Source organism: Ovis aries, chromosome 10 (assembly GCF_016772045.2).
Source record: "Ovis aries strain OAR_USU_Benz2616 breed Rambouillet chromosome 10, ARS-UI_Ramb_v3.0, whole genome shotgun sequence".
Classification (NCBI taxonomy): Eukaryota; Metazoa; Chordata; class Mammalia; order Artiodactyla; family Bovidae; genus Ovis; species Ovis aries.
Window position 1 is genome coordinate 74,011,895 of NC_056063.1, and position 26,248 is coordinate 74,038,142.

Below are 26,248 nucleotides of genomic sequence, written 5' to 3' on the forward strand. Positions count from 1 at the left end.
CGCTGATACACAGTAAATGCATGTAAAGTCCTTTGATAAAAATTAGAGTTGTCCAGATCCATTTCCTGCGGAGTGATGGTATCCATATCTTAGATTTATCTTTGATAATGCTGTTGTTCAGTCACAAAGTCATGTCCGACTGTTTGTGCCCTCATGGACTGCAGCATGCCAGGCTTCCCTGTCCATCACCGTCTCCCAGAGTTTGTTCAAACTCATGTCCATCGAGTTGGTGATGCCATCCAACCATCTCATCCTCTGTCATCCCCTTCTCCTCCCACCCTCAATCTTTCCCAGCATCAGGGTCTTTTCCAATGAGTCAGTTCTTCTCATCAGGTGGCAAAAGTATTAGAGCTTCAGCTTCATCATCAGTTCTTCCAATGAATATTCAGGGTTGATTTCCTTTAGGATAGACTGGTTTGATCTCCTTGCAGTTCAATGGACTCTCAAGACTCTTCTCCAGCATCACAGTTTGAAAGCATTAATTGTTCAGCGCTCAGCCTTCTTTATGGTCCAACTCTCACATCCATACATGACCACTGAAAAAACCGTAGCTTTGACTGTATGGACCTTTGTCAGCAAAGTGTTATCTGTGCTTTTTAATACGCTTCATAGGTTTGTCATAGCTTTTCTTCCAAGGAGTAAAGAGTCTTTTAATTTCATGGCTGCACTTATTTTGAAGTTGTGTGTTTCAGACTGCTAAGGAGCACACTGTCTAGAGCATGCTGTCTTGTTGAGACCGTTGTCAGTGTGATCTTGTGTCAAAGGGAGAAAACGAGACTCTGTTGGGAATACAGTTCATTTTATAAATTAGAGTGAGCAGAGAGAACCATGTTGGCCGGAAGATGAAGCTGTGAATGTATTGTTGCTAGCATTAACTGCCTGCCTGTCGCTCTTGTTTCCTGAATGATAAAAACGCTGCACAAACCCTGCCTTAGTAAATCCTGACTGTGTGTAGTTTTCTAACGGATTAGCTGTGTCCACTCACATTTGTTATCACTTGTGTGCAGTTTTGCAGTTTGCTTCCTTGATAAATTTAGAGATACATTCTGCTTAGAGGAGAAAGTACAGACAAACATATTGATTTATACGGAAATCACAAAAAGCCTTTAGAACGATGTATAAAGTAAAAATGTATTAGCAACATTGCTTAGAACAAACATAAACACAAGTAGTAAATAAATTTGCACAGTAGCACTGTCTGTTTTTTACACCATGAATAACCATTGTAGAGAGAATCATCTTTCGGTACAAAATGATTTACGACCTCTTGTCTTCGTTCTTTTCATATTTCTGTTGTCTGAGCATTTTCCAAACATCTTGACTTAAAGATGCCTTATCTTAGTCCATCTGGCTCCTGTAACAAGAATACCACGGACTGCATGGCTTAAACGACAGAAGTTTATTCCTTATATTTCTTGAGGCTGGGGAGTCCAAGGTCAAGGCTCTGGAAGATTCAGTGTCTGGTGAGGGCCCCCTTCCCTAGGGTCATCTTTTCACTCTTGTCTGTTCATGGGTATAAGGACAGTGGTGATTTCTGGGGTCTCTTGTATAAGGACACAAATCCCATCCATGACCCAGACCTTTCCCAAAGGCCCAACCTCCTAAATACCATCCCATGGGGGATTAGGTTTCAACACCCGAATTTCAGAGAACACGTGTTTAGTCTATAGCACACTGATTCTAGTCAGGAAAGAAAAGAAGAGATAACATCAAACAGAGCTAATGATTGGAATGTTTAAGTCCTTGTCAGGCTGAAAAGAATGGTAATTATCTTTCAGCAGGCTAGTCTATGACAGTTTGTATAAAGGGATAGAGCGTAGTTGTATTTGGTGGGTTCCATCCTAGTGAGTTCTGCTAGCTTTTTTCTTATTTAGGAATGATTGGAACCTGATCAGTTTTGTGTACTTTCATTGTCGTTTTAGTTGCTCAGTCATGTCTGGCTCTTTTGCGCTCCACGAACCGTAGCCCACCAGGCTCCTCTGTCCATGGGATTTTTCAGGCAAGAATACCCGAATGGGTTGTCATGTCCTTCTCGAGGGGTTCTTCCTGACCCAGGGATTGAACCCGTGTCTCCTGCATTGGCAGGCAGGTTCTTTACCACTGAGCCACATGGGAAGCCCTTGTATACTTTTAGAACACAGTAAAATTTATAAAATTACAAATTCTGTGTTTAGTCACTAGAGGTATTACCTTATCATCTGAAATTCTGCATAAGTATCCCTTAATAATGAACAAAGTTTACATTAATCCATCTAAGGGGATTATTCTGAGAATAATTTTCCAAGTATTTCTGGAAAGGTAAATTGACTTTTAAAGATATGTAATTGATTAAAACATCATTTTGAACAACCCATTTGTGATCTACTATGAGACCTGCTTCTAAATGCCTTCTGGCCAATGTCAAATCAACTGGAGCAAATAATTTTTCACGTAGCTAAGGAGAATATCTGTAGTATCAGTTCAGTTCAGTGGCTCAGTCGTGTCCCACTCTTTGCTATCCCATGGACTACAGCACGCCAGGCCTCCCTGTCCATCACCAACTCCCAGAGCTTGCTAAAATTCATGTCCATTGAGTCGGTGATGCCATCCAACCATCTCATCCTGTGTCGTCCCCTTCTCCTCCTGCCTGCCTTCTTTATCAGCATCAGGGTCTTTTCCAATGAGTCAGTTCTTCACATCAGGTGGCCAAAGTATTGGAGCTTCAGCTTCAGCATCAGTCCTTCCAATGAGTATTCAGGACTGATTTCCTCTATGATGGACCAGTTGGATCTCCTTGCTGTCCAAGGGACTCTGTAGTATCATATCATAAAAAAAGAGAAAGTCCACTTCGTCTGTCTAGCTCTGTGCTAACGTCTCCAACCCCTGTGTGCCCGTGTCTGTTCTCTCCTAGGTATGAGAAAGTGCCGGTCATCCTGGTGGGGAACAAAGTAGACCTGGAAAGTGAGAGAGAGGTGTCCTCCAACGAGGGCCGGGCCCTCGCCGAGGAGTGGGGCTGCCCCTTCATGGAGACGTCAGCCAAAAGTAAGACCATGGTGGACGAACTCTTCGCCGAGATCGTGAGGCAGATGAACTATGCCGCACAGCCCGACAAGGACGACCCGTGCTGCTCCGCCTGTAACATACAATAGCATTGACACGTGGCTGCCTGCCCCCCCACCAACGGAGGCGACACCGGCCTCTCCTGCCCGACCGTGGAGCCTGCAGGGTGTGCGGTGTGAACCTCCGGTGAAACAGCAGATTGTCCTTCAGAGCCAAGCGGCGATTGTCAGCTGATATCTCTGAGTCACCTTTGGGTCCGGTTACTCCAGTCTTCACCATCGTCCTCAGTCTCCTCCAGGCACCTGCAACTTCAGGCGTCGTGGCCCATTTGATCCACAGGGCGACCTCCTTCGAAAGCTATGATGGCATTGTCGCTTGAGTTGACAGAAGCAACTATGGTCAACATTAAAAGTAATCACGGGACAGAAACCGGAAGAATTCCTGTGACCGCTTAACCATTAAAATATTTTGTCTTCTTTAAAAAAAAAAATTAGATGAGTCAAGGAGAAATATTTTCCTACCAGAGTACTGAATTTCAGGAACTGAGATAGTGCTTCTAACCCATGAATCACATCAAGGAAGATGACAGCAGCTGACCTGCCAACAGCATTCCAGGGAGAGAGTCTTTGCTCAGCTGACACACTTCTGCTTTTCAAAGTTGATGCTTAATTGTAGATGTTATCCTAATTTGTGACACAGAACTAACTCACGCACCAGTCTCTGATAGAGCCAGAGTCAGCCCAGGTTGGGTGAAAATACAGCCTGGTGTTAGAATGTCATCACCTGCTTTGCCCAGAAAGTGGAGACTCTCACAAGGGTTTGAGTCAAATTAAAACCCCAGACCCACCCCTCTGTTCACCAAGCAGGGATGGTCTTTGTTACTTTACTGAACAAGAAGGAAGCAACTGTGATGGAAAGAGATTGCCTAGCCTTACTAACGAGAAGCGTTGCAGTAGGTGAACTAGTACCATCGTGTAAGGAAAATGAAGCCATGTTGCAGCCACATGTTCCCGTTTGCAGAAACCTCACAGGACAGTACAGATATCTTGCATTTTTATGTTCGTTAAAGCAGCAAATTCCTTCTTGCCTTTAAGGGCTATGGTTGTGGTGTGATTCTTGGCTAACCTGCTTTTGAAATCAAGTTTTCTATAGCAGAGCTTTATTGCAGGCATTTAAAAAATAATTGAATAACCATGTGAAATAATTGGGGCTTAAAAGTAGAACAGAAATTATAGAGTGGAAGGTAAGAGACAAAAAAAAAAAAAAAACCCCTTTAATTTTCCTGGAGAATTCTATAAAGATTTTCTTACAACAATTTTGCCCTGATTACTGAAGTGGCAAATAAAGCTAGAGTGAATATTTTGTCTTGAAAAGGTGCTCAAGTCCTGACATTTTTGGTTTTTATAGCCACCAAGTATTTATCATTTGCATGACTAATGGCACAGGAAAAACGTATTCATAAGTTTTACAATCAAGCGCAGAAGGGTTTTCAACCACCTTCAGAGTTATAAAATGCTGAAGAGAGTATTTTGAGCTGATCCTCTGGAGATGAATTTGGCCTTCAGAACTGCAATATCACTGAGCCTGTGATCTGCATACCGCCCCATATTTCTTGTTGGTTTCACACTCTCGTGCAAGTAACCTTGGGTCTTAACGTGTGTTACTGAGTGAAGAATGTGTGTTTGCGTGTGCATGTGTGTTTAATGTTCTGAAGAATTTGGCACAAGTCAGAGATAATTGCCTATGCTGAGAATCTGTCCTGCAGAATACCATGGATCAAAACCTTTTTTTTTTTTCTTTTATACATTCTTGAAATCATTGCTAGCCCACCCCCCAAGTGTTTAGTAAACTGATGTTAATGCTGGAGAAGAGAAAAAAGGTGGATGGATAGTACTTTGCATAAATGAGAAAACAGATGTGTGGGTAAAACCAGGCATGGTTGTCAGAAGTCTTTGAATTGTGAATATTTGCATTCTTCAGTATAATTTTTTGAATAATTCCCAATTATGAAGCACCTTTTATAGGCCAGAAAGTTCTAACCAGTTTTACTGCGTCAAATTTGGTCCTGTAAAAGGTGATTTGACTCAATCATGTAGACAAGTCAATGATTCAAGAAGTATGATTTTTATCAACTGAAAAAGAAATATTTGTTGGCGCACTGTTTGAGTTTTGAAGCCTCTAACTTTTCAGAATGATTCTGGTTTTTAGAATTCCATATTTAGTAGAAATTTATGGCAAGTAAGATTACATATAAAAACATCTATAAAGATTTTACGGTTTTACAGTGTGGATTGCTATGCAGACAAGAAAAATAAGTTAAATAATGTGAAAGGTATGGCAGGATATAAGGTGGAAAAGATTATCTAAAAATTTGGGTTTTAGTTAGATGTGTTTATGTCAGACAATAAGGTGGGGTTTTTTTGTTTTGTTTTTTTTTTTACTGTAAAGATGTTAATAACTGATATGGCTGCCTGATCAGTGTTTCCACCCAGCCCTGCGTATTTAGCGACAAAGCATCAAATATATCCAGAAACTTGGAAACCCTCGTGTGCTCTTACTGTTGGTGTTTCATCTGGTATGACAATAACTCAGCTTGAGTGAGTGTGTTTGTTGCGATGTTAATACAGAGCTTAAGAACAGGAAGATGAAATTTGTTGGCACATGAATTAATAGTTGGTGACCTTGTGTCACTATTTATTTTATGCCCTGATCAGAATAGCAACTAGATAAGTGAAAGTTTTTCTAACATGCCTTAAAAATGTTATGGTTTGATCCAAAGACCCACTTCTTGTTTAGCTACTACAATAAGGTTTTCTTCTTCTTTTTTTTTTCCTTTGTTTTGTCTTGTTTTACTTTTATACAAAGGCAGCATTTTTTTTTTTTTTTAAGATTTTTTTGTTCTGTGTTGCAACTTTTTTTATTTTGTTTTTTGGTTCTCTTAAGCTGTGATAGTGATGGTAACTGATGCCTTTCTTTTTGTTCAACTCATACAAAACAAGCCAGCATCTGATCAAAAGTATTACATAAAATCTTCTTAAACTATGGAAAGGTGCTTTGATGATTTTTCTTCTTTGGTTTGTAGAATTAGGACTGAACTTTTGACTCTAATCACTACAGTTGCCATCACTTTTCTGTGGTCAAACTACTGATATTTGCTTTTCTATATAAAGAAATGTTGCCTAAGGCTGTCTACTGTTTGTTTTCAGGAGCTGTCCAGTGGAAATGTTGTCTATATGTATGAATATGAAAGTGCTTATTTTGCTTGTTGCCATTGGGTTTTCTCAGTAGTCCTGTGTTAGCACTTGGGTAAGCTTTAATGGTCTCCTTAGCCAATCAAATGTTAAAGACTATGGGGGTCTTTTTTTTTTTTAATTAACGTGTCATTGTGCATCTCTTAAATCTTGATCAGGGTTTCAAGAATGACTGCAGTGGGTTTTGGAAACAGACTTATCCTTATTGATTTGGGGTTTCCCAGAGATAAATATAGTTCACAGTTAATTGTTGAGCTCTAATACAACTGACCATTTAAAATTGAACAACAGTTTATTGTTTTGTAACAATGTCAGTTGTTAAACCTTGACCTTTCAGTTAAAACATGAATTGTAGTTATAACTCAATGCAAATTCAACAGTTGTATTTGGAGTTAAATTATTTTAACAAATAAATTTATTTAATGAAATTGCCTGTGGATTTTTTTTGTTGTTGTTGTTTTGTATGTATTCATGGGTGAAATGTATTTTTTTCAAAAACTAAAAAATTGCTGTAGAATTCTGTTTACAGAAATGGTCAAGCTAACTGAGAATTCATCATATTAAAAAGGGAGGTTAGTAGATCATTTTCATAGCTTTTAAAAATAAAAACATGAGAAAGATTTTTAAATTAGTAATTTTAGATATAAACGGTATTTTATATTTTTGATGATAGCTGGCTAATTTGAAATCTCAACAGTATTCACATTCACAGAATTGTTCTAGATAATTAACATTAATTAGCAGTTGCTTTGTGGCCCTGCTGGTATCACAAAAACGTATCAGTGTCCTTCCAGTGATGGCTTGGGGGTGTCTCTTTGTTTAGATCTTGTGGATTTATTACGGTACCAGAGGCTGGAGGTTGCTGTTTAGTAAGGGCTATAGGGCCTGCTTGTTCTATATAGGGCCCTGTGAATGTTGACAGATGCTGTTAATTATATACAGCCTTCAGCTGCTCTGATAAGGAGCCCATTCATTCCCTAAGCCAATTTAAACTGTGCCTTTTGGTCATGTTGCCTTCAAACTGTGTTGAAATTTCCTGGCAACATTCCACCAGTTTAGAAGCCTCATTGTTTTGGAATAGAAGAATAATTTGAATGAATATAACAGAGGCACTGTAGGCAGAATCTCAAATATTTAAAGGAAAATGTGTCTATATTTTAGTATAATAAACAAATATCTGCTGGTTGGCTTCATAATCTCATTTGAAGCATTTGTAAACTAATCCTATCACATTCTGCTTTCAATTGGGAGAGTTTCTTTGTGACTGGAAAATAAAATTTTGAAATTTTTACACACTGTACTGTTTATTGATTGTTAGAGGTCCATGAATAAAAATATAAAAAGCTAAAGAGAAAAGTGCTACCAATTGGGAACCCATCTGACCTCTTGAGACCTATAAAGCAGAGAAAACTGTCACAAAATCCCTTTAAAAAGCTGCTGACCTCTTATTTATTTCTCTATAAATAAACTTTATTACGTGAAAAATATATTACATTTAAGGGTGAAAAATGTAATCTCTGAAAAAAAAAATCCTCTTTCATGAGCAAACACCCATTTGTTCTAGTATAGCACACTTTTTTTCATGTTATTTTCTTTTTTTTAATTTATTTTTTAATTGAAGGATAATTGCTTTACAGAATTTTGTTTTCTGTCAAATCTCAACATAAATATCTATGTTTCCAAGTAACTAGGAATAAAACATAGTGATACTTCATTTGTTAAATGGAAATTTTAAACTGGTTTTAGATTTTCAATGTTAACTTTTTTCCCCTGCTTTTTGCCTTTTTTTTTTTTTTTTTGGAAAGTTGTTTTTCAGTCGCTAAGTCCCATCCAACTCTTTGCGACCCCATGAACTGCAGCACACCAGACTCCCTGTCTTTCCCAGTCTCCCAGAGTTTGCTCAAACTCCTGTCCGTTGAGTCGGTGATGCCATCCAACCATCTCATCCTCTGTCATCCCCTTCTCCTCCTGCCCTCAATCTTTCCCAGCATCAGGGTCTTTTCCAGTGCGTTGGTCCTTCTCATCAAGTGGCCAAAGTATTAGAGCTTCAGCTTCAACATTAGTCCTGACTCCAGTGAATATTCCAGGTTGATTTCCTTTAGGGTGGACTGGTTTGACTAACCTTGCTGTCCAAGGGACTCTCAAGAGTCTTCTCCAGCCCCGCAGTTCAAAGGCATCAATTCTTTGATGCTCTGTCTTCTCTGCTGCTCTTCTAGGTGATGTGATATGTTATTTCTTCAAATATTTTCTTTGAACAATAGTCTTAATGTTAACCTTTCTGAAGATTCCTGCATGATTAATGGAGAAAAAAAGTAGAAGAATATTTGCTGGAAATGTTCAATATGAAGACCTATTTATACACACAAATTAGAGGGGAAAACAACTGACAGAACAATCATGTGATTCCATTTGTGGGAATTTTTATTAAGGAATCTCCCACTTCAAAAACTCAAAAATAGGAAAGATTTCATTGTTTTATCATTTGATTACAATTTTATATTGACTGTGTTTGGGGTATGCTTTACACTTTTACCTTTAAAAAGGTCAAATATCAGTGAAATGTACAGAGAGGGAAAAGCCACTCAATTTCCAAATTCCCAAAACAACCATGTTAATATTTGATATAAACCATTCTAGACATCTTTCTCTGCATATACAGATACACACACGTGTGTAAGAAGGATAAATAATTCTATGTTGCTTATAAGAAAACTGGCTCTAAAGCAATAAAAATGAATCACACATGGTCACTGAACTAATAAAAGTGCCAGGGTTGAGATCCAGACTCTTGTAACTTTAAATCACCTTTTCCCTGTTACTTCTTTTTTTAAATGGCATCCACTCATTCCAGGCTCATTCATCTGTTATTCCCTGAGGATTACTCCTACACTGGCATGGCACAACCTTACAGATAGGCACAGACACATAATCCCTGATATCAAAGACAGTTTAATTGTCCTGGTCCCTTCAAGCTGCTCCAACAAAACACCATTGTGCATGCATGCTCAGTTCTGTCCAGATATTTGCGACCTCATGGACTGTATAGCCCACCAGGCTCCTGTGTTCATGGGATTTCCCAGGCAAGAATACTAGAGTAGGTTGCTATTTCCTCCTCCAGGTGACCTTCCTGACCCAGGCATCAAACCACATCCCCTGTGTCTCCTGGATTGGCAGGTGGATTCTTTACCACCGAGCCACCTGGGAATCCCAAAATACCATCAACTGGGTGGCTTATACAACAAACATCTATTTCTCACAGTTTCAGGGCTCGCAGAGTCCAGTCCAGGCTGATTCACTGTCCAGAGAGGGCCCTCTTCCAGGTTGCAGATGGCTGACTTTTCCCTGTGTCCTCACATAGAGGACAGAAGGGGGAAGGCAGCCCTCTGAGGTCTCCATCAGGGCACTAATCCCATTCATGAGCAGTCCACCCTCATGACCTAGTCACCTCCCAAAAGCCTCCTCATTACGCTGGGGGTTAAGTTTCAACACACAAATGTTGAGGGAAAAAACATTCAGCCTCTATTACTAGAAGCAAGGCTTCTCCTCGCTTTTCCCTTTACCTCCCCATATAAGAATTAGCCTACTGGCAAGAATGAATTAACTGTACCTTGCCTACTTCAGGGCTTCCATGGCAGCTCAGATGGTAAAGCATCTGCCTGCAGTGCAGGAGACCCAGGTTCAATCCCTGGTTGGGAATATCCCCCTGGGGAAAGGAATGGCTACCCACTCCAGTATTCTTGCCTGGAGAAAGAATGGACAAAGAAGCCTGGCAGGCTATGGCCCATGGGGTCACGAAGAGTTGCACACGACTGAGCAACTAACACTTACATTTTTCATTGCCTATTTTTACATGCCAGTGCTCCAGCAACCCAGGAGGACCCAGAGTCCTGGGCATAGCCCACAGACACTGCAGCTGGCTCCATTCTTTCCAAAGCCAATGCAGCCAACCTGAGCTGTTTCATCTTGGGACTTGAGGAGTCTGGATGGATGGCCATACAGCAGGGTTCTGGGGCTCAGCTGTTGGAGCAAGTGTCTCTTTCCTAAGGAAGCATTCAGGCTGACAACAGGATCTGCAAGGGCCCTCCCTGCTCCTGGAGAGGGTGGGTAGTGGGGGGTACTCTGAGGTAATTTAGGGACACAGCAAAACTAGGGGGCAGAGGCATGTATATATCAGGACACAGAAGAGTAAATGCCAGGTCTGTGCTTACAGTTGGATATTAGACATTTTTTGGTTTTTTGATTTATGGTTAAAAACATCAGGACTGGAAAAAGACCCTTCAACAAAATGAGTGATTCATATATACTTACAGCAACTGAAATAAATCACTGTTGAATGGAAACGACTAACACCAAGGAATGATATACGATAGAGACAATAGAATTTCTGTGAAGAAAGTCACAAACTCTGAGTTAGGAAACCAAAAAAGGGTGAACTAAAGCAGCCAGGGGCTTCATTTATCTGGTCCGTAGTCATGTCTGTGTGGTAAGAAAGTGCAAAAGTTCTAGCCTGCATTGGGAGTGCGGAGTCAACCACTGGACCACCAGGGAAACTGGAAAGGTTGAGCCTGTAAGTTATAGCTTTAATCTCTCTTGGTCAAGGTTAATGAAAACATTTATGAAATTCATTAAAAAAAATACTAACTATCTGATTTCTTTTTTCTTCCTTGTACAATTGGTTCATAATTATTGTTAAAGAAGCAGTTTAAATGTCTGATGATGGTTGATTTCCTGTCAATTACTGAATTTACCTGACTGCAGATAAACTGGTTTGGTTTGTAGACTATCCTAACTGCCCATGAAAAGAGATTGTTCTCCTCCCTAGAGAGGTTTTCTCCCAGAGAATCTTGGCTGATAAGATCTGGTGGTAGATATCTGAGCGAGAGGAACTGTCTTGATTAAATCAGAAGTATGAACCCTAGAGCATTCCTCTCTTCCCCCATCAGACCACCAAGCCCTAGAGCTTGGTTCTTTCTGCTGCAGAGGAGCAAGTCAGTGTACTAATCAGGATGATTGTTTTACTAAGCCCATTCCAACCAACTTTCCCTAGAAAGTGACAGTATCACAGATAACTATAGCACCTTAACCAGATTTAGTCCACAAACCAGTTAATCTACAATGGGTTAATACGGAATTTAGAATTTGCTTTTTTTTTTTAACTGACCTGTAACACACACATATATGTGCATGTGTGTGGATGTATATATGTATGCATATATATATATATATATATATATAGCACACACAAAACTCTTGCTCCTTGGAAGGAAAGCTATGACAAACCTAGACATGTGTTAAAAAGCAGAGACATCACTTTGTTGACGAAGCTCCATATAGTCAAAGCTATGGTTTTTCCAGTAGTCAGGTACGGATGTGAGAGTTAGACCATAAAGAAGTCTGAGTGCGAAAGAACTGATCCTTTCAAATTGTGGTGCTGGAGAAGACTGCTGTGAGTTCTTTGGACAGCAAGGAGATCAAACCAGTCAATCCCAAAGGAAATCAACCCAAAGTATTCATTGAAAGAACTGATGCCGAAAATAAAACTCTGATACTTTGGCCACCTGATGTGAAGAGCCAACTCACTGGAAAAGACCCTGATGCTGGAAAGATTGAAGGCAAAAGGAGAAGAGGGCAGCAGAGGATGAGACGGTTAGATAGCATCACCTACTCAATGCACATGAATCTGACCAAACTCCAGGATTCAGTGAAGGACAGGGGAGCCTGGCATGCTATAGTCCACAGGGTCGCAAAGAGTCAGACACAACTCAGCAACTGAGCAACAACAATGACACACATAAGTAAAATCCCCAAAACTAAGTGTACAATTCAGGGAATTTTACATATGAAACCACCAACCACATCATGATATACACTATTTCTGTCCCTCCAAAGGGCTGCTTCATGCTCCTTCTCAGTCAATACCCACACCCCACAGGTTAACATCATTCTGACATCTACCACCATGGGTTAGTTTTGCCAGTTCGTGAGTTTCATATAAATTAAATCACACAGTGTATGCTGTTTTGTATCTAGAAGCTTTTGGTCAGCATTGTGTTTGTAAGATTCAGCCATGCTGTTATGTGTAACAGTAGCTGCTTCTAATACAGCATTCCTGTGTATGAACTTACTTATATACTTAATCTACAGTTGATGGACATTTGTGCTGTTCCCACTTTGGATCTATTATTGGAAAAAAAAAAAATGCTGCTATGAACATTCCCACAGATGGCTTTTGGTGGTAGACCAGACAACAAGGCTCACTTCTCCCAGGTAAATATAAAGTCACAGTTGACAGTTTTCCCAGGTGGTTGTACCGGCTAACACCAAAACCAGCGGTGAGTGAGAACTTAGGTTTCACAGGTCACAGGACAGGCTCTCTGGGAAGCAGACGCTGCAACAGAGTGTAGTACGCAGGGTGTTTATTACGGAGTGCCCTTGGGATCCCAGGTGGCTTCCCAGGAGGCTCTAGTGGTAAAGAACCCACCTGCCAATGCAGGAGGCTTAAGAGACGTGAGTTCAATCTGTGGGTCAGTAAGAGCCCCTGGAGAAGGAAACGGTAGCCCACTCCAGTATTCTTGCCTGCAGTATCCCATGGACAGTGAGGCCTAGTGAGCTACAGTCCATAGGGTCGCAAAGAGTAGGACACGACTGAAGTGACTTAGCACACACACACACACATGAGCCCTTGGAATCGGATCCTGCAGACGGGAGCAGTAGGAACCAAGATTGGATAGAGGGAGAGGGAAACTGAGCTGCAACGCAGGGCCAACAGCTGCCTGGGCTCGGGAGAGTTAGAATGGCCCGGAGAGTTATCCCGAGTCAGGCCAAGTGACTCGTGTCACTGGTCTCAAGTCCTTTGTGCCCTCCATCCCTCAGTCACTGTGACCTTGGATGAGATGCAGCTGAGACAATCACAGAAGGATTAGGGATGGAGGCTGTCCGTGCTCCAAGCATCCGGGCAACAATCACTCCATTGAAAGGAGATCCAGGCAGTGCCCCGCAGTGTCTACCTACTCCACACACCCACGTGCATACCTAGTGCTGTCAGTGTGCTTCACTTTAGTCATTCTGGTGGGTGTGTGGCGGAATGCCGTCGTGGATTTTACTTTGCATTTCTCTGAGGTCAGTAATAATCGTATGCTTATTGGCCATTGGGTTTCCTCTTTTGTGATGTGTACCTTTTTGACATTCACCACCTTTTTGTGATGTTCATGTCTTTTTTCCATCGTTTAAACAAGTTGTTTTTCTCGTATATTCATATTAGGTCTTTGTATTTTATGGATTTGTATATATGCAAACATACTATCCCAGTGCAAAGTTTGTCTTTTCATACTCTTGTTGGTGTCTTTTGATAAACAGAAGTCTTTAATTTTTTCTCCAAACTTTAAACTTTTTATTTTGTATTGGGATATAGACAATTAACTCCAAAGCCAAATTTGCCTATTACTACAGGTACTTCCTGGTGGCTCAGATGGTAAAGCGTCTGCCTGCAGTGCAGGAGACCTGGGTTTGATCCCTGTGCCAGGAAGATCCCCTGGAGAAGGAAATGGCAACCCACTCCACTACTCTTGCCTGGAAAATCCCCTGGACAGAGGAGCCTGGTAGGCTACAGTCCATGGGTCACAAAGAGTCGGACACAACTGAGCGACTTGACGTCACTTCACAGGTACTTTTTGACTTCCTACTTTTGCCTGGAGTAACAGGCAAATTTGGCTTTGGAGTACAGAATGAAGCAGGGCAAAGGCTAATGTAGTTTTGCCAAGAGAACGCACCAGTCATAGCAAAACACCCTCTTCCAACAACACAAGAGAAGACTCTACACATAGACATCACCAGATGGTCAATACCAAAATCAGATTGATTATATTCTTTGCAGCCAAAGATGGAGAAGCTCTATACAGTCAGCAAAAACAAGACTAGGAGCTGACTGTGGCTCAAATCACAAACTGCTTATTGCCAAATTCAGATGTAAATTGAAGAAAGTAGGGAAAACCACTAGACCATTCAGGTATGACCTAAGTTAAATCCCTTATGATTATACAGTGGAAGTGACAAATAGATTCAAGGGATTAGATCTAACAGAGTGCCTGATGAACTATCGATGGAAGTTCGTGACACTGTACAGGAGGCAGTGATCAAGACTATCCCCAAGAAAAGCAAAAGGCAAAGGAGAAAAGGAAAGATATACCCATTTTTGAATGCAGAGTTCCAAAGAATAGCAAGGAGAGATAAGAAAGCCTTCCTCAGTTATCAGTGAAAGAGGAAAACAATAGAATAGGAAAGACTAGAGATCTCTTCAAGAAAATTAGAGATACCAAGGGAACATTTCATGCAAAGATGGGCTCAATAAAGGACAGAAATGTTAAGGACCTAACAGAAGCAGAAGATATTAAGAAGAGGTGGCAAGAATACACAGAAGAATGGTACAAAAAAGATCTTCACAACCCAGATAATCATGATGGGGTGATCACTCACCTAGAGCCAGACATCCTGAAATGTGAAGTCAAGTGGGCCTTAGGAAGCATCACTATGAACAAAGCTAGTGGAGGTGATAGAATTCCAGTTGAGCTATTTCAAATCTCAAAGATGATGCTGTGAAAATGCTGCACTCGATATGCCAGCAAATTTGGAGAACTCAGCAGTGGCCACAGGACTGGAAAAGGTCAGTTTACATTCCAATCCCTAAGAAAGGCAATGCCAGAGAATGCTCAAACTACTGTATAATTGCACTCATCTCACACGCTAGTAAAGTAATGCTCAAAATTCTCCAAGCCAGGCTTCAACAATATGTGAACTGTGAACTTCCAGATGTTCAAGCTGGATTTAGAAAAACCAGAGGAACCAGAGATGAAATTGCCAACATCTGCTGGATCATCAAAAAAGCAAGGGAGTTCCAAAAAAAACATCTACTTTTGCTTTATTGACTGTGCCTTTGACTGTGTGGATCACCACAAACTGTGGAAAATTCTGAAAGAGATGGGAGTACCAGACCACCTGACCTGCCTCTTGAGAAATTTGTATGCAGGTCAGGAAGCAACAGTTAGAACTGGACATGGAACAACAGACTGGATCCAAATCAGGAAAGGAGTACATCAAGGTTGTATATTGTCATCCTGCTTATTTAACTTATATGCAGAGTACATCATAAGAAATGCTGGCCTGAATGAAGCACAAGCTAGAATCAAGATTGCTTGGAGAAATTATCAATAACCTCAGATATGCAGATGACACCACCCTTATGGCAGAAAGTGAAGAGGAACTAAAGAGCCTCTTGATGAAAGTGAAAGAGGAGAGTGAAAAAGTTGGCTTAAAGCTCAACATTCAGAAAACTAAGATCATGGCATCTGGTCCCATCACTTCATGGCAAATAGATGGGGTAACAGTGAAAAAAAGACAGACTTTATTTTTGGGGGCTCCAAAATCACTGCAGATGGTGATTGCAGCCATGAAATTAAAAAGTGCTTGCTCCTTGGAAGAGAAGTTATAACCAACCTAGACAGCATATTAAAAAGCAGAGACATTACTTTGCCAACAAAGGTCCATCTAGTCAAAGCTATGGTTTTTCCAGTAGTCATGTGTGGAGGTGAGAGTTGGACTATAAAGAAAGCTGAGCGCCGAAGAATTGATTCTTTTGAACTGTAGTGCTGGAGAAGACTCTTGAGAGTACCTTGGACTACAAGGATATCCAACCAGTCCATCGTGAAGGAAATCAGTCCTGAATATTCATTGGAAGGACTGATGCTGAAGCTGAAACTCCAATACTTTGGCCACCTGATGTGAAGAACTGACTCTTTGGAAAAGACCCTGATGCTGGGAAAGATTGAGGGTGGGAGGAGAAGGGGATTACAGAAAATGAGATGGTTGGATGGCATCACTGACTCAGTGGACGTGAGTTTCAGTAAACTCCAGAAGTTGTTGATAGACAGGGAGGCCTGGTGTGCTGCAGTCCATGGGGTTGCAGAGTTGGACACAACTGAGCAACTGAACTGAACTGATAGTCAATTAAGAATGTTGTGGTAGTTAAAGGGGAACAGCGAAGGGACTCGGCCATATATACACACGTATTCATTCTCCCCCAAAGCCTCCTCAGAAGTTCTTAATTTTAATGAAGTTAATGTATTAATCTTTTCTTTTATAGTTAGTTATTTTCTGTATTCTTTTAAAGAAATCCTTCATTACTTCAGGGTTGCTCTTGACCTTCAGGCCCTTAATAGTATGCTGCGTTGATCTTAACATGGAATGATTATAGAATAATTACTCATACAGAAATTGTTGACCAAAGGGAAATACAGCTACTGTTACTAGTATTCATTAATTTATTTATTTTTGCTGCCCCAGGTCTTAATTGAGGCATGTGGGATCTAGTTCCCTGACCAGGGATCAAACCTAGGCCCCCTGCCATTGGGAGCATGCAGTCTTAACCACTGGGCCACCAGCGAAGTCCCTGTTTCATATTATTAGTGAAACATTTACTTGACAAGCTTGGTTCTTGGCCAGTGTTTCCCTAAACGTATTTCACCAAGCACTACATCTGTGTTGGAAAAAAAAAAAAAAAGAATTCCATGGTCAAGTAAGTTTGGGAAATACCTGGTTAAACAAAATTAAGCAGGTTCTTTCCTGTAGAATTCCTTGGAGTCTCAATGTTCTGATATACACTAGGCAACTTCAAGAGAGATGGCAGGTACTTTTCATCCCTAAATCACTTGACCACAGAAAGCATCCCCCCAGAGCATTTCACCCGAGTGTTGTTTCACAGGTGACTAATTTAGTAAATATATCTCAAGGCAAAGGATATAATGTCCAACAAAAAAGAGGTCAAAAAATCTGAATCCAAGAGTCCATAGGGATATTCTTAAATATCTCTAAAAATAAGGGAGGAAGGGGAGTAGCCACTTTTTATAGGATACTAGTTAATGAATGTAGAAAGACAGAATTAGAAAATCATCCTCTTGCATCCCCTTATAAAAGTTGATTTGGATTTTGAATGCTCTTTATGATCCCATGAACTGCAGCCTGCCAGGCTCCTCTGTCCATGGGATTCTCCAGGCAAGAAGACCGGAGTGGCTTGCCATGCCTCCTTCAGGCAATCTTCCTGACCCAGGGACAGAACCTGTGTCTCTTATTTCTCTTGCATTGGCAGGCGTTATTTTTTGTTTTTTTTTGTTTTTTTTTTAACCGGTAGCACCACCTGTGAAGCCCTGCATCATATTCAATTCAGTTCAGTCGCTCAGTCGTGTCCGACTCTTTGCAACCCCATGCAACACAGCACGCCAGGCCTCCCTGTCCATCACCAACTCCTGGAGTTCACTCAAACTCATGTCCATCGATATTATGGGGTAGCAATCAGCAAGTCCACATCACAGGCATTCCACAAAAATAGGTCTGAATGCTGCAAAAAGTTTTGTCTCAAAAGACAAAAATTGGGGGAGGGGGGATGACACTGTTCTAGATTTAAGGAAAAGAAACAGACATTTTAAAGAAGAGAGGATGCACGTTTCCTGCATCCTGGTTTCTCATATATGCAAAGTGGGCCCACAGGCAAAACTGCATTGCCTATGGAACGTCTCCAAGGAAGGGAAAGGGGTCCCCCTCCTAACGGAGTGCATCCAAATCTGTGTGTGAATCTCGGGAGAAAAAGCCATCCTTGCCCCTGATCTTGAGACTCGAGAACCTCCTCCACTGGGGATTGGACTCCCCTGCTCCTGAGAATCAGTGAATTGGGCTAAGGTTTTTCCCTTAATGTAAGTGATACCCATAATACTTGCTGCCTTAAGACTCACCTGTTTGTTTGTTTGTTTGTTTGTTGCCACCTTTATGGTTGAACAATACAAACTAAAGAAAATCCAGGATACTGTTGCCCTGTGGCCAACACCAGAGCAAATAAGGAATTTCGGAGTTCATCCTGTGAGACTGAGTGGGAAATTTAGGATAGGCATCAGCGGTCCCCTTAAGCCAGTTCAGAGTTTCAGCACACGCTTCCCTCCTCCCTGCCTCCCTGCATCCCTTCCTTTTCGTCTCCTTTGCCACTGCATCTTCTGTGGCCCCGTGTGGCTGGATTTTCTCCACATCCCAAACACAGACAGTTGCTATTTAAAGCATTCACGTTACTTCCTTTGGAGGATGATGCTGGTCTGGTGGTTGCTCTGGTTGTTTTTTCTAGCAATACATTAGCTCACTTCAGCAATTTCCGGTGTTTACAGGCTTCACTCAGAGAACTGTGATTTGCAACTGAAACAAAGCAAAGATGCAAGAAACCCTCTCATTCACTCATACCGCTAGTATTCATTGTGTATTTTTTTAATTACCAACTTTTTATATATAACAAAGCCAATTTCTCAGCATTTACTTTAAAGCAGGACAACGGTGATGGTGACCTCTAGGGCCTCCCAAGGCTGCCCATGGCCATGGCCTGGGGCCCGGGGGGAAGTACCGGAAAGGATTGACAGGACTGGCTAGGACCCTGCAACCAACTGGGGAACCAGAACAGATGCTTCTTGGACTCAAGGAAGAGGCGTTTCAGAAGCAAATCCTGGCAAGGGTCCGAAATGGAGAAATGTGATAGTAAGAAGTGGAAAAAAAAAAAAAAAAAACCCCTAAAATAATGGCTGGCCTTCTCATCCTGACTGGAAGGAATTCCAAAGAGGAGCAAATGAACACATCTTTTCTTCTTGTCGTATTCCATCTGCAGAGCTCCCTTCAAGATGACTGTGTCTTCATTTCTTCTTCCTACAGAATTTTGTCAGCCTCCGTCCTGAACAAATATTGTCTGATGTATTAGCACATCGGTAGCTTGGAAAAATACAATTAAAGGTAAAATGTCCTAGAACTGAATGATACAGATAACCTAGTCATTCACATTTAATTACATTTGGATGGATTCTTCGTTGCCATGGAAACTCTATCCTTAGGAAATTTTAGAGGCAGGGATCGCCTCCAAATTTCACAGTTCTGTATCTTAAAGAAACTTTTTGTTCTATTTAGGAGTTTGGAAGATATTCTGCAATTTTCCATTAGGTAAGCAGGCTAACAGCCAAAGCAGTTAACAGAAAAGGCATTGTTTGCTTTTCACTGTTACAAATTTCACGGCTACAAATTCTTTATGGAACTGTTTTCTCTGCTGTCTGTAGATCAGTTTATTCATTAAACTTCTAAATGTCCAATATGGCAGCCAGTAGCCATGTTTGCATGTAGCTGTTTAAATTTATGTCAGGTAAAATTAAAATTGGAATATAATTCTTCAGGCTTTCCAGGTGGTTCAGATGGTAAAGCATCTGCCTGCAGTGCAGGAGGCCTGGGTTCGATCCCTGGGTCGGGAAGATCCCCTGGAGAAGGAAATGGCTACCCACTCCAGTCTTTTTGCCTGAAGAATTCCAGGCAAAGAGAAGCCTGATGGGCTACAGTCCATGGATTGCAAAGAGTTGGACATGACATGACTGAGCGACTACCATACCTAATTCTTCAGCGGCATTACTAGAATTTCAAGTCCCACTACCCACATTTTAAGTGCTCAATGGCCTTAGGTAGTTAGTGGCTCTATATTAGCATAGATACAGACCATTTCAGTCATCATGGGAAGTTCTATTGAATGGCACTACACTAGAATAAAAATTGCTTGCATCAGACCTATTCAATTTTGTTTGCTCAGAAACAGCAAGAGACTTAAGAACATATATATGAGGCTTGTTTTATGGGTGTGCACCCTGTCTTGTCGTAAATGGCCTTGCACTTAAGAAGGACCCTGCTGCTGCAGCTGCTAAGTCGCTTCAGTCGTGTCCGACTCTGTGCGACCCCATAGACGGCAGCCCACCAGGCTCCTCTGTCCACAGAATTCTCCAGGCAAGAGTACTGGAGTGGGTTGCCATTTCCTTCTCCAAAGAAGGACCCTATGCTTGGCTTAATGCTCTGTTCTCACAATCTTGAAATTCTTAATAATTTTGAACAAAGGTCTTCACATTTAGGTACTAGGTTTCCCTCTAATTATGTAGCCAGCCCTGAGCATATAACATGGAGCTTGGATGCTGAGTTCTTTGTTTCTTTTTCTTGTTGTTGCTCAGTTGCTCAGTCGTGCCTGACTCTTTGCAACCCCATGGACTGCAGCACGCCAGGCTTCTCTGTCCTTCACTATCTCCTGAAGTTTGCTCAAACTTAGGTCCATTGAGTCAGTGATGCCATCCAACCATCTCATCCTCTGTCATCCTCTTCTCCTCCTGCCTTCAGTCTTTCCCAGCATCAGGGTCTTTTCCAGTGAGTCGGCTCTTCACATCAGGTGACCAAAATATTAGAGCTTCAGCTTTAGCATCAGTCCCTCCAATGAATATTCAGGATTGATTTCCTTTAGGATTGATTGGCTTGATCTCCTTGCTGTCCAAGGGACTCTCAAGATTCTTCTCCAGCATCACAACTAGAAAGCATATGGTTCTTTTTCAACCTCCTTTCCCACAATCTTCAGAGTAAGAAAAAACAGTTGGCACGTGGGATAAAATTTAAGTGCCTGTAGAACCTTAGACCATCTCATCAGAGACTCTCATCAGGGATTCAGTTTAAATAATGTCTGTTCCCAAGAATGCCAAAAGCCTGCAGCTACGTCCTGGCACCTGCAACATTAAGGGGAAAATTGAGTTCTCTTTCGAACAGGTGTTTTATAACAAGGATTCTGAGTTGCCCACAGTGGAATTCCTTTCCATTAAACCGCCTTGCCAGAGTTCATGTTTAAGCTTTAGCCTGATTGGTTTTATTCACCATGCATTCATTTCTTTATTCTCACTGTCATTCAGCCAGCAGAGAGAAGGCATCTATTCTGCACAAGGCACGGTTGTAGATCTGAATAAAAAAAATTATATTACACAGACCTACTGGTGCCATCTGGTAAATTATGTGCTGCAATTAACCCAACATTAATGATAGATACAGGAGGACAGTTAAAATCAAATTCAGCCTGAGTACCATCAGGGGCTTATTAGCTACTATCCATGTTTCCATGGTCACATTAAAAGAAGAAGAAAAAAGCTAGAATGAATGTAGCCGCAATTCTGACTGATTCCTACATTGTGTTATGAAGGGGAAGGATTTTTTTCCAAACCAAATTTTGGTTAGATTTCTTTTTCAAAATAAGTACAATGTACCTGCCAAAAAAAAAAAAAGGAAAAAAATAGTTTGGATAATAGCAGGGTTAATAATAACAATATAGGAAATACTAAAGTCATTTTCACTTACTTTGGAAATTTATTACATGAGGTGTTTTCTGACCATTCTGATGGCTTATTATGTTGATTTAAGCTCACATTCACATTGATGTTGCACTCGGTGAGCTAACGTGATTCAAGAGTGTATCACGTGGCAGAGAGAAGTCAGTTAACATGATTCAAATGGCCCCCAAATATTTGCAAAGTGAGAGACACTCATGCTGAGAATTGGACTGTCAGTTTAAAAAGTACCCCTCTCTCCTTTCTATATTTTGTGGACTTGCAGAAAATCATGCCATGAAAATTGACGAGAAAATAAGGCAAAACGAAATATAAAGTAGAAAAATCGGAAAAAAAATAGAGGTGACGTTATTATTCACCCTGTGTGCCAGATGGGCATGTACTCCTGAAAGCTGAGCTCTTCCTGTTCCATCCTGAGCTCCCTGGAAGCCAAAGTGAAAGCCAAAGAGGAAAGCAAAACTGTGCAATTCACTGGGTACCTGAGATGAAGGTAACCCACTCTGCAGAGGTTCCAGGGGTTCCTGTGAAGTCCTATTAAGGTTCCCTGTACGATGGAGCAAGTGACACCATCGGCCCCATAATAGGGACGCTTCTGTTGTCAGTCTTGTTCCCTGCCCCTCCTTTATTCACTTAAATGATTGCTGTTAATAGAACAATTTTCTGGATTTTCAGCAAAGGGGCAGGTTTTAAATATTCCACTCAGACCATTACAGAAAGATGAAGCGTTTCTACTTGCTTCATATTTCAGGCACAGTGAAAATACCCTGAGCTTATTTAAATGAGGTGAACGAGGAAAGGACTCATGAGGTGTCTCAGAGTTTAGGGGTTAAGATTATCTTTATAGAAGGACCCTCTTCAGATGTTTCATGATAAGGGAGAATGGTGTGGGGTGAAAGCTCAGGAATTAAAAAAAGAAAGAGTAGGAAAGGGGGGCGGGAAGACAGATTAGAGAGCAGAGAGCAGTCCTGAGAAATTAGCCCTGTTGGACTTAGCATCCTACACAGTGATGCCAAGGAACATTGGGAGGGAAGATGCTAGACATTCAACAGGAGCAAAGATGGAGTGCGTGGACACTCTGGACGTGACGTCGAGGTGTTATTAAGCCGGTATGTAATACTTGTGTGTGTGTTTACTTTCTTTCTTATTATCTATATACAACTGACATATAAAATTATATTAGTTAGGTATGTTTTTAATAAACCTCCCTTTTAGAGCAGCTTTGGGTTCACAGGAAAAAGGAATGAAAGTATAGAGAGTTCCCATACACACCCCACCCCCTCCACACAACCGCCCCACTATCAACACCCCCCACCATTATCATCTGAAGTTCCCAGTTTACATTAGCGTTCACTCCTGGTATGGTACATCCTGCGGGTTTGGACAAACATGTAATAACAAACGTGCAATAGCATAATGAATGAAAGCTTTTCTTAATTATATTCTAATTGACTATAATTAGCACTCATTTGGACCACTTGTGTATGTCTGTATAGCCTATCCCTTCTCTGGTGGATCTTCCTTACCCAGGAATCGAACCAGGGACTCCTGCATTGCAGGCAGATTCTTTACCAGCTGAGCTACCAGGGAAGCAATATATATATATATACATATATGTGTCTATATATACATACATATATATATATATATATATATAATCACATTTTCTTTATGCACTCATCCACTGATGGAAAAGTCCATATATTTTTATCCTCAGGAAGTCCCAGTTCTTTGTAGTCATTTGGCTAGACTTGACTGTGACATTATCAAGAGCTCAGGCTATGAGAACAGCTAGAACCAAGCACTTCTCGTCCTCAGCAGAAATCAGTGGGTTCAAGGGCTTTTTCCTTATTAACTCCACATTTGACTTCCTTTAGTCCTGGTCTGGAAAACTATACATTCTAGTGGGAGGTGGAAAGAATATGGGTAATGGAAAATAATGGAGTGTGGGATAAATCTAATTAGGAAAAGCTGATTACAATCTTACCTCAGGAGACTGAGTTGCTTAGGGAAATGAATTAAATTTTAAAGTTAATTAGGCAGTAATATATTGCATCATTTGTTGAAAATCTTCCTAAAAATTATGTGTTCAATTTCAGAGTCAAAGTAGCGGCAAGTTTTGGAACCCATGTGCTATTTCCAAGTCCCCACTAAATTGCTCATGAAAATACTGAAAAGGAAAAATTGACAAAATGGGAAAGTCAAGGTAGGATTTCTACTAACTGCATTACACTTTAAAACACACACACACACCCTCACACATGCATCTATACTAACTTAAAGGCAAAACACTAGAAATAACTTCAGTACGGTAAAGGAAAAAAACAATATTTTTTATAATTACCATATCATCAATATTTAACACTGTTCTAGGAGTTTCCCTAATTCATTGAAAGATGGAAAAGATAGAGATAAGAAATAGTAGGAATTAAGGGAAGAAAATATTGTAGACACAGTTGTCTAGTTGGAAAACCTTAGAAAATCAATTGGAAAACTAAAATTATAACTAAAAATGAATACAAATAAACGCACACAAATTAGCACTATGCTGTTTTTAGTTTCTCAGTCGTGTCCATCTCTTTGTGACCCCATGCACCGTAGCCCACGAGGCTCCTCTGTCCATGGGGATTCTCCAGGCAAGGATACTGGAGTGGGTTGCCATGCCCTCCTCCAGGGCAAATCAGTGCTAACTACAGTCAATTAAAATATAGTAAAGAAATACTCCTGTTTATTGTGGGGCAAACAAAAAAGTTAAAAAATGCCTTAGCAAGAGAGGTGAAGAAGCTACAGTGGAGGGAACCACAATAATAAGACATGATGCTGCTGAAGATCTAATACTACTCAGATGCTATTTTTCTTGAATTTAACTCAACATCAGTCAAACTTCCAATTTTGAGGGAACTGATAAAATCATTGTAAATAGTTCATCTGAAAAATAAATGGAAAGGAAGAGATCAGAACATTATAATAATGTAGAAAAATGTCAGTGTTGGGGGTGGATCTTGAGTGCCTGACCTTAAAGTGCCTGATGAAAAATAAATAAATAAAATTTTGTAGATGCTTCAGAGTCAGACCTGGTTGAAGCTATACCAACTACTACTAGCTGGGTTATTTTAGCCAAGGGGCTAAACTTTTCTAAGACAGAAAATTTCTTCATCTAGAAAATCATTATATATATAATTTATTTATATCTAAATATATATTTATAACATATTAGTGTATTATTTGGGCTTCCCACATGGCGCTCAGAGAAGGCAATGGCACCCCACTCCAGTACTCTTGCCTGGAAAATCCCATGGACGGAGGAGCCTGGTAGGCTGCAGTCCATGGGGTCGCTAAGAGTCGGACACAACTGAGCGACTTCACTTTGACTTTTCACTTTCATGCATTGGAGAATGAAATGGCAACCCACTCCAGTGTTCTTGCCTGGAGAATCCCAGGGACAGGGGAGCCTGGTGGGCTGCCATCTATGGGGTCCCACAGAGTTGGACACGACTGAAGCGACTTAGCAGCAGCAGCACATGGCGCTAGTGGTAAAGAACGTGCCTGCCAATGCAGGAGATGTAAGAGACGCGGGTACGATCCCAGAGTCGGGAAGATCCCCTGGAGAAGGAAATGGCAACCTACTCCAGTATTCTTGCCTGGAGAATTCCATGGACTGCGGGCTCTGGCAGGCTTCAGTCCACAGGGTCACAAAAGAGTCGGACATGACTAAAGTAACTTGGCATGCACGCAGTATATTATTTGTTTATAGATATATATTATTATATGAAATATGATCATAATTAAGAGATAATTTTATCTCTTAGCACAATACCTGCTACATTTTTACTCGTTTATATAGACAACGAAACCTTTAGGGAAATGTGTTCCATGAACCGCAAGAGGGTCATTTCTCAAACCTGATAAAGCACATAATTTAGAATGAAGCCATATTATAAATCTTTATGGCTATAATAATACTCATTGCTGGTAATTGTCTGATAAGGTTCCTCCTGGAGTGAAAAATGGTGTGAAATTACTGAAAAGTAATCTAACAATACTTCTCAAGAACTTTGAACAGGTTTCTACTCTTTGACCCAATGATTCTACTTCCAGGAATCTAAGCCTAATGTATTCATTATCTCATCATAAATAAAAGTTCAACTGAGAAAATATAAAGTAATATATGGTATATGCACATGAGAATATTTTAAGTTATGTATAATTTATGCAAGTAAAGAATTATAAGTGACATGGTAAAATGTTCACAGCAGAATAAAGAATGTATATTTTGAATATCTTTATGTTTTTCTTTTTTTTCCTACAACAAGCAATTAGAAATAAAGGTCACTTTAAAAAAATTCTATTTTGGAGTATAGTTGATTAACAGTGTTGTTCTGGTTTCAGGTATATAGCAAGTGATTCACTCATACATACACATATATCTGTCCTTTTTCAAGTTCTTTTCCCATTTAGGTTATTAAAGAATATTGAGCAGAGTTCTAGCAGTGTGTATATGTCAATCCCGAAAAAAGCATATCTATGAGAACAGTTAGGCTGCTATAAATCAATAAAGTATAAAATTTAAACTTTCTTTAAATGAAATAAAATATGTAAGTCTACTTCCCTGCATTAGTATTAATTCACCATTTATATTTTGGCATTGATTTATTTAAAAGCCTTGGAGTGGTTTTTTTTTTAATACTAATCATTCTATAATACTTATAATATTAAACAGTAGAATTTTAGACCACATATGTTTTAAGGGAAGGACAGAAT

General features: G+C 40.5%; 1 protein-coding gene across 1 annotated transcript in view; it reads left to right on the top strand.

Annotated features, from left to right (window-relative positions):
* RAP2A (RAP2A, member of RAS oncogene family) overlaps nt 1-6,718 on the top strand; it is a 41,669-nt gene extending 34,951 nt beyond the window's left edge. The window contains exon 2 of the mRNA XM_027973728.3: nt 2,891-6,718. Within this exon, the coding sequence (XP_027829529.1) occupies nt 2,891-3,128 (238 nt within the window). The 3' untranslated portion in view covers nt 3,129-6,718. The remainder of the gene's footprint in view (nt 1-2,890) is intronic.
* The last annotated feature ends 19,530 nt before the right edge of the window (nt 6,719-26,248 follow it).